The sequence below is a fragment of the Sinohyriopsis cumingii genome, chromosome 10 (assembly GCF_028554795.1).
Source record: "Sinohyriopsis cumingii isolate HCF-2022 chromosome 10, ASM2855479v2, whole genome shotgun sequence".
Taxonomy (NCBI): Eukaryota; Metazoa; Mollusca; class Bivalvia; order Unionida; family Unionidae; genus Sinohyriopsis; species Sinohyriopsis cumingii.
Genome location: NC_142970.1, coordinates 31,941,572 through 31,960,681, shown reverse-complemented (window position 1 = coordinate 31,960,681; position 19,110 = coordinate 31,941,572). Strand labels below are relative to the sequence as shown.

General features: G+C 34.1%; 1 protein-coding gene across 1 annotated transcript in view; it reads right to left on the bottom strand.

Annotated features, from left to right (window-relative positions):
• LOC149789844 (uncharacterized) overlaps positions 1-19,110 on the bottom strand; it is an 80,658-nt gene that overhangs the window by 44,007 nt on the left and 17,541 nt on the right. The window contains exons 4-5 of the mRNA XM_089971834.1: positions 15,473-15,636; positions 370-497 (exon numbers count right to left, since the gene is read on the bottom strand). Coding sequence (XP_089827960.1) covers positions 370-497; positions 15,473-15,636 — 292 coding nt within the window. The remainder of the gene's footprint in view (positions 1-369; positions 498-15,472; positions 15,637-19,110) is intronic.

Genomic DNA, 19,110 nt, shown 5'->3' with positions numbered 1-19,110 from the left:
TAAACTTTTGACTTGGACCAAGACAATGCAGTTGAACATTTAAACCTTGACCCAGACCAAGATGTTAAAGGTGGAATGCAAGTGTTGTAAATGGCACACATTATAATCACTCTTAATTTAAATGTTTTAACCTGGCCCAAGATTGAAAATTTAAACTTTTGACCAGGACCAAGAAAGTGTAACTGAAAATGTAAACATCCGACCTTGACCAAGAAAGTGAAATTAAAAATTATAAGTTCTGACCTGGATAAAGATTGAAAATTTAAACTTCTAACCTGGACCAAGACAGTGGGATTAACAGTTTACTAGTTTACAACAAATTCATCAAATGCAAATATCACATAAAAAAGGAGGGCTCATTAAACTAACCTTGAACTCTTCACTGCCTTCAATATATATTCTTGGTTTTGCGATAATATTCAATTTTTCCATCACAAGTAACACATGTGCCTTATTCTTATAGAATTCGGGGTTGTTCTCTCTTGTCCAGATGGCATCTAGAATGTAATATAATTTCTGGCATAAATATTATATTTTTATTTGAAAACAGTATGATTAGACTTAGACTATCCCTCGCAAAAGGCATTAATACAAAATGATTAAACTTAGACTATCCCTCACAAAAGGCATTAATACAAAATGATTAGACTTAGTCTATCCCTTACTAAAGGCATTAATGTTGTTGCTGTTGTTGTTGTGGGGTTTAACGCCATTTTTCAGCACACGATAGGCTATATATGGCGGCCAGTATTAATGGTGGAGGAAGAACCCGGGAAAACCCCAGAAAGAACCACCGACCCACGAGAAGCTACTGGCATGCTTTCTCACATACCTACATTGGCTGAATCTGAGACTCGAACCGGCGCAGGCAGAGGTGAGATGGCAGTGATCCGTAACGGAAAATGCTTTAGAACATTTGGCCAATTGGGGACCCAAAGGCATTAATACAAAATGATTAGACTTACTATCCCTAACAAAAGGCATTAATACAAAATGATTAGACTTAGACCATCCCTCACAAAAGGCATTAATACAAAATGATTAGACTTAGACCATCCCTCACAAAAGGCATTAATACAAAATGATTAGACTTAGACCATCCCTCACAAATGGCATTAATACAAAATGATTAGACTTAGACCATCCCTCACAAAAGGCATTAATACAAAATGATTAGACTTAGACCATCCCTCACAAATGGCATTAATACAAAATGATTAGACTTAGACCATCCCTCACAAATGGCATTAATACAAAATGATTGGACATAGACCATCCCTCAGAAAAGGCATTGAAGCAAAATTATTGGACTTAGGCTATCCCTCACAAAAGGCATTACTACAAAATGATTAGACTTAGATTATCTCTCACAAAAGGCATTAATCAAAATGATTAGACTTAGACCATCCCTCACAAAAGGCATTAATACAAAATGATTAGACTTACTATCCCTAACAAAAGGCATTAACACATAATGATTGGACTTAGACCATCCCTCACAAAAGGCATTAATGCAAAATGATGGGACTTAGTCTATCCCTTACTAAAGGCATTAATGCATAATGATTCGACTTACTATCCCTAACAAAAAGCATTAACACATAATGATTGGACTTAGACCATCGCTCACAAAAGGCATTAATGCAAAATGATGGGACTTAGTCTATCCCTTACTAAAGGCATTAATGCATAATGATTAGACTTAGACCATCCCTTACAAAAGGTATTAATACAAAATGATTAGACTTACTATCCCTAACAAAAGGCATTAATACATAATGATTGGACTTACACCATCCCTCACAAAAGGCATTAATGCAAAATGATTGGACTTAGTCTATCCCTTACTAAAGGCATTAATACAAAATGATTAGACTTACTATCCCTAACAAAAGGCATTAACACATAATGAATGGACTTAGACCATCGCTCACAAAAGGCATTAATGCAGAATGATTGGACTTAGTCTATCCCTTACTAAAGGCATTAATGCATAATGATTCGACTTACTATCCCTAACAAAAAACATTAACACATAATGATTGGACTTAGACCATCGCTCACAAAAGGCATTAATGCAAAATGATGGGACTTAGTCTATCCCTTACTAAAGGCATTAATGCATAATGATTAGACTTAGACCATCCCTTACAAAAGGTATTAATACAAAATGATTAGACTTACTATCCCTAACAAAAGGCATTAATACATAATGATTGGACTTACACCATCCCTCACAAAAGGCATTAATGCAAAATGATTGGACTTAGTCTATCCCTTACTAAAGGCATTAATACAAAATGATTAGACTTACTATCCCTAACAAAAGGCATTAACACATAATGAATGGACTTAGACCATCGCTCACAAAAGGCATTAATGCAAAATGATTGGACTTAGTCTATCCCTTACTAAAGGCATTAATGCATAATGATTAGACTTAGACCATCCCTTACAAAAGGCATTAATACAAAATGATTAGACTTACTATCCCTAACAAAAGGCATTAATACATAATGATTGGACTTAGACCATCCCTCACAAAAGGCATTAAAGCAAAATGATTGGACTTAGTCTATCCCTTACTAAAGGCATTAATACAAAATGATTAGACTTACTATCCCTAACAAAAGGCATTAACACATAATGATTGGACTTAGACCATCCCTCACAAAAGGCATTAATGCAAAATGATTGGACTTAGTCTATCCCTCACTAAAGGCATTAATGCATAATGATTTGGCTTAGACCATCCCTCACAAAAGGCATTAATACAAAATGATTAGACTTACTATCCCTAACAAAGGCATTAATGCAAAATGATTGGACTTAAGACTATCCCTTGCAAAAGGAATTGATACAAAATGATTGGACTTAGACCATCCCTTACTAAAGGCATTAATGCAAAATGATCAGACTTTAGATCATCCCTCACAAAAGGCACTAATACAAAATGATCAGACTTAAGACTATCCCTTACAAAAGGCATTAATACAAAATGATCAGATTTTAAGACTATCTCTAACAAAAGGCATTAATGCAAAATGATTAGACTTAGAATATCCCTCACAAAAGGCATTAATACAAAATGATTAGATTTAGACTATCCTTCACAAAAGGCATTAATACAAAATGATTGACATAGACCATCCCTCAGAAAAGGCATTAATGCAAAATGATTGGACTTAGCCTAACCCTCAGAAATGGCATTATTGCCAAATGATTGTTCTTAGATCATCCCTCACAAAAGGCATTAATGCAAAATGATTGTTCTTAGACCATCCCTCACAAATGGCATTAATACAAAATGATTGGACTTAGACTATCCCTAACAAAAGGCATTAATACAAAATGAATAGACTAAAGACTATCCCTCACAAAAGGCATTAATACAAAATTATTAGACTTAGACTGTCCCTCAGAAAAGGCATTAATAAAAGATGATTCGACTTAGACTATCTCTCACAAAAGGCATTAATGCAAAATGATTAGACTAAAGACTATCCCTAACAAAAGGAATTAATACAAAATGATTGGACTTATACTATTCCTAACAAAAGGAATTATTGCAAAATGATTGTTTTTAGACTATCCCTCACAAAAGGCATTAATACAAAATGATGAGACTTAGATTATCCCTCACAAATGGCATTAATACAAAATGATTGGACTTAGCCTAACCCTCAGAAAAGGCATTATTGCAAAATGATTGTTTTTAGACTATCCCTCACAAAAGGCATTAATACAAGATGATCAGACTTAGACTATCCCTCACAAATGGCATTAATACAAAATGATTGTACTTAGACTACCCCTCACAAAAGGCATTAATACAAACTGATTGTACTTAGACTATCCCTCACAAAAGGCATTAATACAAAATGATGAGATTTAGACTATCTCTCATAAAAGGCATTAATGCAAAATGATTGGACTTATACTATCCCTCAGTAAAGGCATTACTACAAAATAATTAGACTAAAGACTATCCCTCACAAATGGCATTAATACAAAATGCTTAGACTTAGACTATCCCTCACAAATGGCATTAATACAAAATGATTAGACTTAGACTATCCCTCACAAATGGCATTAATACAAAATGATTAGACTTAGACTATCCCTCACAAATGGCATTAATACAAAATGATTGTACTTACACTATCCCTCACTAATGGCATTAATACAAAATGATTGTACTTAGACTATCAATCACAAATGGCATTAATACAAAATGATTGTACTTAGACTATCCCTCACAAATGGCATTAATACAAAATGATTGTACTTAGACTACACCTCACAAACGGCATTAATACAAAATGATTATACTTAGACTATCCCTCACAAAAGGCATTAATACAAAATGATGAGACTTAGACTATCCCTCACAAATGGCATTAATACAAAATGATTGTACTTAGACTATCCCTCACAAATGGCATTAATACAAAATGATTAGACTTAGACTATCCCTCAGTAAAGGCATTACTACAAAATAATTAGACTTAGCCTAACCCTCACAAATGGCATTAATACAAAATGATTGTACTTAGACTATCCCTCACAAATGGCATTACTACAAAATGATTGTACTTAGACTATCCCTCACTAATGGCATTAATACAAAATGATTGTACTTAGACTATCCCTCACAAATGGCATTAATACAAAATGATTGTACTTAGACTATCCCTCACAAAAGGCATTAATACAAAATGATGAGACTTAGACTATCCCTCACAAATGGCATTAATACAAAATGATTGTACTTAGACTATCCCTCACAAATGGCATTAATACAAAATGATTGTACTTAGACTATCCCTCACAAATGGCATTAATACAAAATGATTGTACTTAGACTATCCCTCACAAAAGGCATTAATACAAAATGATGAGACTTAGACTACCCCTCACAAATGGCATTAATACAAAATGATTGTACTTAGACTATCCCTCACAAAAGGCATTAATACAAAATGATGAGACTTAGACTATCCCTCACAAAAGGCATTAATACAAAATGATGAGACTTAGACTACCCCTCACAAATGGCATTAATACAAAATGATTGTACTTAGACTATCCCTCACAAATGGCATTAATACAAAATGATTGTACTTAGACTATCCCTCACAAAAGGCATTAATACAAAATGATGAGACTTAGACTATCCCTCAGTAAAGGCATTACTACAAAATAACTAGACTTAGCCTAACCCTCACAAATGGCATTAATACAAAATGATTGTACTTAGACTATCCCTCACAAATGGCATTAATACAAAATGATTGTACTTAGACTATCCCTCACTAATGGCATTAATACAAAATGATTGTACTTAGACTATCCCTCACAAAAGGCATTAATACAAAATGATGAGACTTAGACTATCCCTCATAAAAGGCATTAATGCAAAATGATTGGACTTAGACTATCCCTCAGTAAAGGCATTACTAGAAAATATTTAGACTTAGACTATCCCTCACAAATGGCATTAATACAAAATGATTAGACTTAAGACTATCCCTCACAAATGGCATTAATACAAAATGATTGTACTTAGACTATCCCTCACAAATGGCATTAATACAAAATGATTGTACTTAGACTATCCCTCACTAATGGCATTAATACAAAATGATTGTACTTAGACTATCCCTCACAAATGGCATTAATACAAAACGATTGTACTTAGACTATCCCTCACAAAAGGCATTAATACAAAATGATGAGACTTAGACTATCCCTCACAAAAGGCATTAATAGAAAATGATTGTACTTAGACGATCCCTCACAAATGGCATTAATACAAAATGATTGTACTTAGACTATCCCTCACAAAAGGCATTAATACAAAATGATGAGACTTAGACTATCCCTCACAAATGGCATTAATACAAAATGATTGTACTTAGACTATCCCTCACAAATGGCATTAATACAAAATGATTGTACTTAGACTATCCCTCACAAAAGGCATTAATACAAAATGATGAGACTTAGACTGTCCCTCACAAATGGCATTAATACAAAATGATTGTACTTAGACTATCCCTCACAAATGGCATTAATACAAAAAGATTGTACTTAGACTATCCCTCACAAAAGGCATTAATACAAAATGATGAGACTTAGACTATCCCTCACAAATGGCATTAATACAAAATGATTGTACTTAGACTATCCCTCACAAATGGCATTAATACAAAATGATTGTACTTACACTATCCCTCACTAATGGCATTAATACAAAATGATTGTACTGAGACTATCCCTCACAAATGGCATTAATACAAAATGATTGTACTTAGACTATCCCTCACAAATGGCATTAATACAAAATGATTGTACTTAGACTATCCCTCACTAATGGCATTAATACAAAATGATTGTACTGAGACTATCCCTCACAAATGACATTAATACAAAATGATTGTACTTAGACTAACCCTCACAAAAGGCATTGCTACAAAATAATTAGACTTAGACTATCCCTCATAAATGGCATTAATACAAAATGATTGGACTTAGACTATCCCTCAGTAAAGGCATTACTACAAAATGATTGTACTTAGACTATCCCTCATAAAAGGCATTAATACAAAATGATTGGACTTAGACTATCCCTCAGTAAAGGCATTACTACAAAATAATTAGACTTAGACTATCACTCATAAAAGGCATTAATGCAAAATGATTGTACTTAGACTATCCCTCACAAATGGCATTAATACAAAATGATGAGACTTAGACTATCCCTCACAAAAGGCATTAATGCAAAATGATTGGACTTAGACTATCCCTCAGTAAAGGCATTACTACAAAATGATTGTACTTAGACTATCCCTCATAAAAGGCATTAATGCAAAATGATTGGACTTAGACTATCCCTCAGTAAAGGCATTGCTACAAAATAATTAGACTTAGACTATCCCTCAGTAAAGGCATTAATGCAAAATGATTGGACTTAGACTATCCTTCAGTAAAGGCATTGCTACAAAATAATTAGACTTAGACTATCCCTCAGTAAAGGCATTACTACAAAATGATGAGACTTAGACTATCCCTCATAAAAGGCATTAATGCAAAATGATTGGACTTAGACTATCCCTCAGTAAAGGCATTACTACAAAATAATTAGACTTAGACTATCCCTCACAAATGGCATTAATACAAAATGATTAGACTTAAGACTATCCCTCACAAATGGCATTAATACAAAATGATTGTACTTAGACTATCCCTCACAAAAGGCATTAATACAGAATGATGAGACTTAGACTATCCCTCATAAAAGGCATTAATGCAAAATGATTGGACTTAGACTATCCCTCAGTAAAGGCATTACTACAAAATAATTAGACTTAGACTATCCCTCAGTAAAGGCATTACTACAAAATAATTAGACTTAGACTATCCCTCAGTAAAGGCATTACTACAAAATGATGAGACTTAGACTATCCCTCATAAAAGGCATTAATGCAAAATGATTGGACTTAGACTATCCCTCAGTAAAGGCATTACTACAAAATAATTAGACTTAGACTATCCCTCACAAATGGCATTAATACAAAATGATTAGACTTAAGGGTATCCCTCACAAATGGCATTAATACAAAATGATTGTACTTGGACTATCCCTCACAAAAGGCATTAATACAAAATGATGAGACTTAGACTATCCCTCATAAAAGGCATTAATGCAAAATGATTGGACTTAGACTATCCCTCAGTAAAGGCATTACTACAAAATAATTAGAGTTAGACTATCCCTCACAAATGGCATTAATACAAAATGATGAGACTTAGACTATCCCTCACAAAAGGCATTAATACAAAATGATTGTACTTAGAATATCCCTCACAAAAGGCATTAATACAAAATGATTGTACTTAGACTATCCCTCACTAATGGCATTAATACAAAATGATTGTACTTAGACTATCCCTCACAAATGGCATTAATACAAAATGATTGTACTTAGACTATCCCTCACAAATGGCATTAATACAAAATGATGAGACTTAGACTATCCCTCACAAATGGCATTAATACAAAATGATTGTACTTAGACTATCCCTCACAAATGGCATTAATACAAAATGATTGTACTTAGACTATCCCTCACAAAAGGCATTAATACAAAATGATGAGACTTAGACTATCCCTCATAAAAGGCATTAATGCAAAATGATTGGACTTAGACTATCCCTCAGTAAAGGCATTACTACAAAATAATTAGACTTAGCCTAACCCTCACAAATGGCATTAATACAAAATGATTGTACTTAGACTATCCCTCACAAATGGCATTAATACAAAATGATTGCACTTATACTATCCCTCACAAAAGGCATTAATACAAAATGATTGTACTTAGACTATTCCCTCACAAAAGGCATTAATACAAAATGATTGTACTTAGACTATCCCTCACTAATGGCATTAATACAAAATGATTGTACTTAGACTATCCCTCACAAATGGCATTAATACAAAATGATTGTACTTAGACTATCCCTCACAAATGGCATTAATACAAAATGATGAGACTTAGACTATCCCTCACAAATGGCATTAATACAAAATGATTGTACTTACACTATCCCTCACAAATGGCATTAATACAAAATGATTGTACTTACACTATCCCTCACAAAAGGCATTAATACAAAATGATGAGACTTAGACTATCCCTCACAAATGGCATTAATACAAAATGATTGTACTTAGACTATCCCTCACAAATGGCATTAATACAAAATGATTGTACTTAGACTATCCCTCACAAAGGCATTAATACAAAATGATGAGACTTAGACTATCCCTCATAAAAGGCATTAATGCAAAATGATTGGACTTAGACTATCCCTCAGTAAAGGCATTACTAGAAAATAATTAGACTTAGACTATCCCTCATAAAAGGCACTAATGCAAAATGATGAGACTTAGACTATCCCTCACAAATGGCATTAATACAAAATGATTGTACTTAGACTATTCCTCACAAATGGCATTAATACAAAATGATTGTACTTAGACTATCCCTCACAAATGGCATTAATACAAAATGATGAGACTTAGACTATCCCTCATAAAAGGCATTAATGCAAAATGATTGGACTTACACTATCCCTCAGTAAAGGCATTACTAGAAAATAATTAGACTTAGAATATCCCTCACAAATGGCATTAATACAAAATGATTAGACTTAGACTATCCCTCACAAATGGCATTAATACAAAATGAATGGATTTATCCTAACCCTCAGAAAAGGCATTAATGCAGAATGATTATTGTTAGACTATCCCTCATAAAAGTCATTAATGCAAAATGATTGAACATAGACCATCCCTCAGAAAGACATTAATACAAAATGATTGGACTTACACTATCCCTCACAAAGGGCATTAATGCAAAATGATTGTTCTTAGACTATCCCTCACAAAATGTATTAATGCAAAATGATTGAACATAGACTATCCCTCACAAAAGGCATTAATTCAAAATACAAGATAATACTTTTCTTTCCAATATTAGAACAGCAATGAGATCACTGACCTAGAATATAATAACTTTAATTATGTTGATCAAATAGTTTAATCTGTATGTAGAACAGGTACGATTTTATTCCACTAGACTTTAGCATTGATACTGTCTTAGACCAGACTATATTATATTTGACCTGAGCATGGATATTGCCACAGACCAGATTATATTATATTTAACCTTAACATGGATACTGCCACAGAAGAGATTCTAGTCTGTCCTTAGCATGGATAATGTCACATACAAGATTTTATTATATTTTACTTTACCATGAATATTACCACAGACAAGATTTTATTCCATTTGACCTTAGCATGGATATTGCCTCAGACCAGACTATATTCTATTTGACCTTCTCATGGATATTGCCACAGACCAGATTAAATTCTATTTGACCTTAGCATGGATACTGCCACAGAAGAGATTCTAGTCTGTCCTTAGCATGGATAATGTCACATACAAGATTTTATTATATTTGATCTTAACATGACCAGATTATATTATATTTTACCTTAACATGAATATCATCAAAGACAAGACTCTATTTGACCTTAACATGGATATTGCCACAGACAAGATTCTACTGTATATGACCTTAGAATCGATAATGCCACAGACAAGATTGACCTTAACATAAATCTTGCCACAGACCAGATTATATTCTATTTGACCTTAGCATGGATAATGACATAGACAAGATTATATTCTACTTGACTTAGCATGGATAATGACACGTATACAGGAATGTAATTCTGAGTATGGAATAATTAAAGCTGGCATTAGTGGATATTTGAACACCTTATGTTACAGTCTAGGTATGATGACAAACTAGACTTGTACTTTTTCCCTGGCAACACTTTTTACCTGTCATTCAGGTATTTGTATATGGTAAAGAACTCACACCTTGACAAGATGTATACTCAGGTACAGAACTCACACAAAGTCAGTATGTGTACTCAGGTCAAGAACTCACACCCAGTCAAGATGTATACTCCAGTCAAGACCTCACACCTAGACAAGATGTATACTCAAGTAAAGAACTCAAACCAAGTCAAGATGTCTACCCAGGTCAAGAACTCAAACCTAGTCAATATGTGTACTCAGTTGAGGAACTCATCACCTGATCAAAATGTGTACTTGAGTCAAAAACTCACACCTAGCCAAGATGTGTACTTGAGTAAAAAACTCACACTCAGTCAAGATGTGTACTCAAGTCAAAAACTCATCACCTAGTCAATATGCCTGCTCAGGTCAAGGACTCGCACCTAGTCTTATATGCTTGACCTGCCTGTTTATATTATTACCAACCATTTAGTCTTACATGGTTGATCTGTCATTTTCTACAATTACCAACCATTTAGTCTTACAGCTTGACCTGTCATTTTATACTATTACCAACCATTTTGTTTTACATGCTTGGCCTGTCATTTTATATTATTACCAACCATTTAGTCTTACATGCTTGGCCTGTCATTTTCCACAATTACCAACCATTTAGTCTTACATGCTTGGTCTGTCATTTTCCACAATTACCAACCATTTAGTCTTACATGCTTGGCCTGTTATTTTCTACATTTTTCAACCAATTAGTCTTACATGCTTGACCTGTCATTTTTTACTATTACCAACCATTTAGTCTTGCAGCTTGGCCTGTCATATTATATTATTACCAACCATATAGTCATTCATGCTTGATCTATCATTTTATACTATTAACAAACATTTAGTATGATATGCCTGACCTGTCATTTTATACTATTATATCAACCATCTAGTCTTACACACCTGACATGTCATTTTATAATATTACCAACCATTTAGTCTTACATGGTTGAGATGTCATTTTATAATGTTACCAACCATTTAGTCTTACATGCTTGATCTGTCATTTCTAATATGACCAACCATTTAGTCTGACCTGGTTGACCGGTTATTTTCTACATTTTTCAACCAATTAGTCTTACATGCTTGACTCTCATTTTGTGCTATTACCAACCATTTAGTCTGGTATGCTTGACCTGTCATTTTATACTATTACCAACCATTTTGTCTTACATGCTTGGCCTGTCGTTTTATACTATCACCAGCCATTTCATTTTAGATGATTGTCCTGTCATTTTATACTATTACCAGCCATTTAGTCTTACATGCTTGACCTGTCATTTTATACTATTACCAGCCATTTTGTCTTACATGCTTGGCCTGTCATTTTATAATATTACCAACCATTTTGTCTTACATGCTTGGCCTGTGGTTTTATACTATTACCAATCATTTAGTCTTATACGTCTGACCTGTCATTGTATAGTATTAGGAACCATTTAGTCTTGCATGCTTGACCTCTCATTTTATACTATTACCAACCATTTAGTCTTACATGCTTGACCTGTCATTTTATACTATTTCCAACCGTTTTACATGCCTGACCTGTCAATTTACCAACCATTCAGTCTTACATGGTTTACCTGTTATTTTATTCTATTACCAACTATTTAGTCTGACATGGTTGACCTGTCATTTAATGTTATTACATACCTTTATGGCATTTAATACAGATATTCAGTATTTAGCTCTATATTTCACACGCAAATTGGAACAGTATTCACTACATGACCATATTCTTGGATAGACTAAATCAAATTTGTACAAAGCTCAATACATGCTTGGTTGCAATCATGACATAATTAATCTATAAATGTGCAGAAAACATAAATAAGGCGTATGTAACCATACAAAAATCACATTCGTTTCCTTTGTAAGACAGGGAGAGAAACCATCTGATACAGTGTATAACTGCCTAGTTTTATCCCTGTGGTACATCTAACCTGTTATTTCTACTCATATGGATCCAACCATATCATTTTTGTATTTATCAGTTGAAATGCCTTTGTCTTTGGATTAGGGTGGTGTATTTATATTATGCTGAAATGGCTTTATCTTTCAATAAGACTTGTATGCTGAAACAGCTTCATCTTTGCATTAGACTTGGGTATTTATCTGTTGAAACATCTATTATCTTTGAATTAGATTTGTGTATTTATCTATTCGAATGACTTAATCTTTGAATTAGAATTGTATTTTTATCTATTGAAATAACTTAATCTTTGAATTACAATCGCTGAATTAGACTCGTGAATTTGTTTGCTGAAATGACATTTATCTTTCAATTAGACTTTGATTATTAAATGGTGCAATATCAGTTTTTCTCCAACATATATATCAATTTTACAGCCTACAAGAAAAGTACAACAAAGAGTTAAGCTCTTTCAAGTACACAAATTGTACCAAACTGTGCCAATAATATCACATGTCGCCATCGTAGGTGCCAATGATATCACATGGCACCTTTGTTAGTGCCAATGATAACACAAGACCATCATATTTGCCAATCATATCACAAGTCACCATCACAGGTGCCAATCATATCACATGTCACCATCAGAGATGACAATCATATCACAAGTCACCATCATAGGTTCCAATCATATCACATGTCACCATTGTAAGTGCCAATCATATTACAAGTCATCATCTTAGGTGTCAAATACCAATGAGTACCAAGTGGTCTTTGCAAAAAGAACTGGAAGTTGAATATCTTTCATCACAACACACACACTTCAACAAGTAAATTTTCTGCAGTCTTAAAACACTGAAGTTTGCCATCACAAGTTAGATATTTTGTGTGGAACATTAACTTCAGGTATTAAATCCTAGTTTCATACTTTGGTATATATGCACCAAGTTCCATTGTACAAGTTCCATGGTTAGATATGATATGCTATGATATGCATTAAATCATATTGTACTAGTTCCATGGTTAGGTATTATATACACTAAGTCCCACTGTATTAGTTCCATGGTTAGGTATGATATGCACTAAAACACACTGTACTAGTTCCATATTTGTGAACATTATCCTGGACATAATCACTAATACACATGTACACTGTCCCAGACATACTCACTAAATAGCTAGAAAAACACATTACATCCAAAACTCATTCACTAAAGAGCTTAAGAACACAATATATCCCATACATACTACAGAGCTAAAGACACCTTATATCCCATACATACTAACTACAGAGCTAAATACACCTTATATTCCATACATACTCACTACAGAGCAAAAGACACCTTATATCCCATACATACTCACTACAGAGCTAAAGACACCTTATATTCCTAACATACTCACTAAAGAGCTAAATAACACAATATATCCCATACATACTCACTACAGAGCTAAAGACACCTTATATCCCAAACATACTCACTACAGAGCTAAAGAACACCTTATATCCCAAACATACTCACTACAGAGGTAAAGAACACAATATACCCTATACATACTACAGAGCTAAACAACACAATATATCCCATACATACTCACTACAGAGCTATAGACACATTATATCCCAAGCACACTCACTAAACAGCTAAAGAACACATTATATCCCAAACATACTATAACCCAAACATATCCACTAAAGAGCTAAAGAACACATTATATCCCAGACATACTCACTAAACAGCTGAAGAACACACATATTCACTGATGTATACTCTATCCCAAATATACTCATTAAGGCACACACAATTACAGGCATTATACTCACTTCACTAATGTACACACTATCCCAAATATACAAATGTACACATTATCAAATCATAATCACTAATGCACACACTATTCCAGACATAGACATGAATATTGTGAATTGCACATTATACATCCTGCACTCGATAGGTTTCTTCCTCAACCTAAGTGCAAGCCATCCTCAAAGTTTGATAACTAGATGGTGGACAGGTCAAGTCGTGTGTAAACCAGACTGGTGATATCTGAATTGCAGGTCAAGTTGTATGGAAAGCAGACTGGTAATATTTGGATGGCAGGTCAAGTTGTGTGGAAACCAGACTGGTAATATCTGGATGGCAGCTCAAGTTGTATGCAAACCAGACTGGCAATGTCCAGATTGGAGCTCGAGTTGTGTGGGAACCAAACTAGTAAGATCTGGATGGCAGGACATGATAACAATGCACTCTGACTTAAGACAAATATTTCCAATCTAAAACCAGTACTGTTACCATTTGTTTCTTTCCTGCTGTCCTCAGTCTTTAGTGTGTGTGTGTGTGTGTGTGTGTGCGCGCGCTAACATGCCTCTGAAGATGAGTGACAGTTGCTGATATTTTCTGTATTTTTTACACAAGGATCCTTCAACACTGGATCATGCATTTTAGGGGGTTGAGTTGTAGCAACCACAAAGCACATAAACGTCTTCCATAATCCATGATATTTGCAATTTCAGACACAATTCTAACCTGATTTAAAAACAAGTCTCATGTGGACCATAACACTGTCAGACATAGTGATAGACAACTTGCTAAGACTTCCACCGATGATCTCATGTGGACCATAAAGCTGTCAGACATAGTGATAAACATCTTGCTACAACTTATACTGACAGTCCCATGTGGCCATAAAACTGTCAGACATAGGGATAGACAACTTGCTATAACTAACACTGACAGTTTCATGTGGGCCATAAGACTGTCAGACATGGTGATAGACAATTTGCTATTACTAACACTGACAGTCTCCTGTGGGTCATAATACTGTCAGACATGGTGATAGACAACTTGCTAATACTCCCACTGATGGTCTCATATGGACCATAACAAATGTAAGACATAGTGATAGACAGTGTGGCATTTGCACTGATAATCTCATGTGGACAATAAAGCTGTCAGACAAAATTATAGACGACTGGTCAAGACTTCCACGGATAAAGATTCATCAACATACTTAGGATCTGAATAAGAAATAGTACATTAAGACCAAGTATACTTTAATTAAAATTAACAAAGACAATTAACTCTTACATACCATTACTTAAAAATTAACAATTACCAACCTATCAGTTCTTGGGTAAGTTTTCCTTTATCTTTCAATTCGAACCACTTGTTCCTGATGGCAGGATATTTGTCAAGAATGAACATTTCAGCAGTGATGAGGGACTTCAAGGCATCAATGAACCATTGGGGGTCCAATATAATCTTCTCCTTCAATCCTTCAACACTGAAAGTTATAGTGACATGTATTAAGACACATAAACTTCACGTGTATCTACCTTTGCTCTGTAATTATTATAACCTGGACAACAGCATGACTAGCTGGTATACCTGTGGTCTGAAGAAATGGGTAAAATGGGTTGGCAGTTATTTACATTGGAAAATTAATCAGACTGCTCTGATGGCATGGACAATCAAACAGACTGCAATGTAGACAAGGATAATTAAGCAATCTGCACTGTAGACATGGAGAATTAAGTAGACTACCCTGTAGACATTGAAAAGCATGCAGACTGTGTTGTAGAAATGGACAATTGAGCAGAGTGCATCTAGACATGGAGATTTAAGGAGACTGCACTGTAGACATTGACCATTAAGCAGACTGCACTGTAGACATTGAAAATCAAGCAGACTGTGCTGTAGAAATGGACAATTAAGCACACTGCACTGTATACATAGAACATTAAGAAGACTGCACCGTAGAAATGGACAATTAACACTGCACTGTAGACATGGCCAATTAACACTGCACTGTAGACATGGAAAAATAAGCAGACTGCCCTGTAGACAAGAATAATTAAGACTGCACTGTAGCCATGGACAATAAAGCAGACTGCCCTGTAGACATAGACAATTAAGAAGACGGCACTGTAGACAGACAATTAAGAAGACGGCACTGTAGAAATGGACAATTAAGCAGACTGCACTGTAAACATGTACAGTTAAAAAGACTGCACTGTAGACATAGACAATTAAGAAGACTGCACTGCAGACATAGACAATTAAGAAGACTGCACTGTAGACAGACAATTAAGAAGACGGCACTGTAGACATGGACAATTAAGAAGACTGCACTGTAGACAGACAATTAAGAAGACTGCACTGTAGACAGACAATTAAGAAGACGGCACTGTAGACATAGACAATTAAGAAGACTGCACTGCAGACATAGACAATTAAGAAGACTGCACTGTAGACAGACAATTAAGAAGACGGCACTGTAGACATGGACAATTAAGAAGACTGCACTGTAGACAGACAATTAAGAAGACTGCACTGTAGACAGACAATTAAGAAGACGGCACTGTAGACATAGACAATTAAGAAGACTGCACTGCAGACATAGACAATTAAGAAGACTGCACTGTAGACAGACAATTAAGAAGACGGCACTGTATAAATGGACAATTAAGCAGACTGCACTGTAAACATGTACCATTAAAAAGACTGCACTGTAGACATAGACAATTAAGAAGACTGCACTGTAGACATAGACAATTAAGAAGACTGCACTGTAGACATAGACAATTAAGAAGACTGCACTGTAGACAGACAATTAAGAAGACGGCACTGTAGACATGGACAATTAAGAAGACTGCACTGTAGACAGACAATTAAGAAGACTGCACTGTAGACAGACAATTAAGAAGACTGCACTGTAGACAGACAATTAAGACGGCACTGTAGACATGGACAATTAAGAAGACTGCACTGTAGACAGACAATTAAGAAGACTGCACTGTAGACAGACAATTAAGAAGACGGTACTGTAGACATAGACAATTAAGAAGACTGCACTGCAGACATAGACAATTAAGAAGACTGCACTGTAGACAGACAATTAAGAAGACGGCACTGTAGAAATGGACAATTAAGCAGACTGCACTGTAAACATGTACAGTTAAAAAGACTGCACTGTAGACATAGACAATTAAGAAGACTGCACTGTAGACATAGACAATTAAGAAGACTGCACTGTAGACATAGACAATTAAGAAGACTGCACTGTAGATGTAGACAATTCGATATTTTGGAGCAATACACTGATATAGCTTTAATGAGTTACAGCGTAGTGTAGCTTGAGAAATCTAAATCAATAAATAAGAGGTCATGTGAAAACATATTCCATTCTGATTCTTAAAACAGTGTTGTATATGGACCTATGAATAAAGAGTACATGCATATGAAATCAATTCATATATATATATATATATATATATATATATATATATATATATATATATTTATACAGTGTGAATAATGAATGGATGAAAATTGAAAACATTGGAACTAAACTAATATAAATAACGTAAGGTACATCAACACAACTAGACTAATGTGTGTACCCAGAACTGTAAATACTATAAGCACATCAACACTACTAGGCTAATATGTGTACTCAGACCTGTAAATAGCACAGGGCACATCAACAGTACTAGTATAATGTGTACCAAGAATTGTAAATAACACAAGGCACATCAGCACTACTAGTTTAATGTGTACCAAGAATTGTAAATAACACAAGGCACATCAACACTACTAGTCTAATGTGAATCCAGAATTGTAAATAGCACAAGGCATATCAGCACTACTAGATTAATGTGTACCAAGAATTGTAAATAGCACAAGGCACATCAGCACTACTAGATTAATGTGTACCAAGAATTGTAAATAACACAAGGCATATGAACACTGCTGGACTAATGTGAATCCAGAATTGTAATTAACAAAAGGCACATCAACACTACTAGTTTAATGTGTACCAAGAATTGTAAGTAGCACAAGGCACATCAGCACTACTAGATTAATGTGTACCAAGAATTGTAAATAACACAAGGCATATCAACACTACTAGACTAATGTGAATCCAGAATTGTAAATAACACAAGGCACATCAACACTACTAGTTTAATGTGTACCAAGAATTGTTAATAGCACAAGGCACATCAACACTACTAGACTAATGTGAATCCAGAATTGTAAATAACACAAGGCACATCAACACTACTAGTTTAATGCAGACCAAGAATTGTTAATAGCACAAGGCACATCAACACTACTAGTTTAATGTGTACCAAGAATTGTAAACAGCACAAGGCGCATCAAACTACAACACTAATTACCCAGAATTGTAAATGGTACAAGGCACATCAACACTGTTAGGCACATGAACTGTCTAATGCATGTATCAAGAAATTTAAATAACATAAGACAGATCTACACTACTCATATAAAATATGCACCAAATCTCAAATAATTTTAGAGTTTTGCCCTGGAAACAAGATATAAATGTTAGACGGACTGATAAACTGATAAAGAGATAGCAACGAATAATGAAAACACAGAAAAAGAAAAACTGTGCCTATCAAAAGAAACCTTCATACCAGTATATGTATGTATTTATATGTGTGTGTGTGTGTGTGTGTGTGTGTGTGCGTATATATATATATATATATATATATATATATACATATATATATATACATACATACATATATATATATATATATATATATATATATATATATATATATATATATATATATATATATATATATATACATACATATATATATATATATATATATATATATATATATATATATATATATATATATATATATATATATATATATATATATATATATATATATATATATGTGTGTGTGTGTGTGTATGTATGTATGTATGCATGTATGTA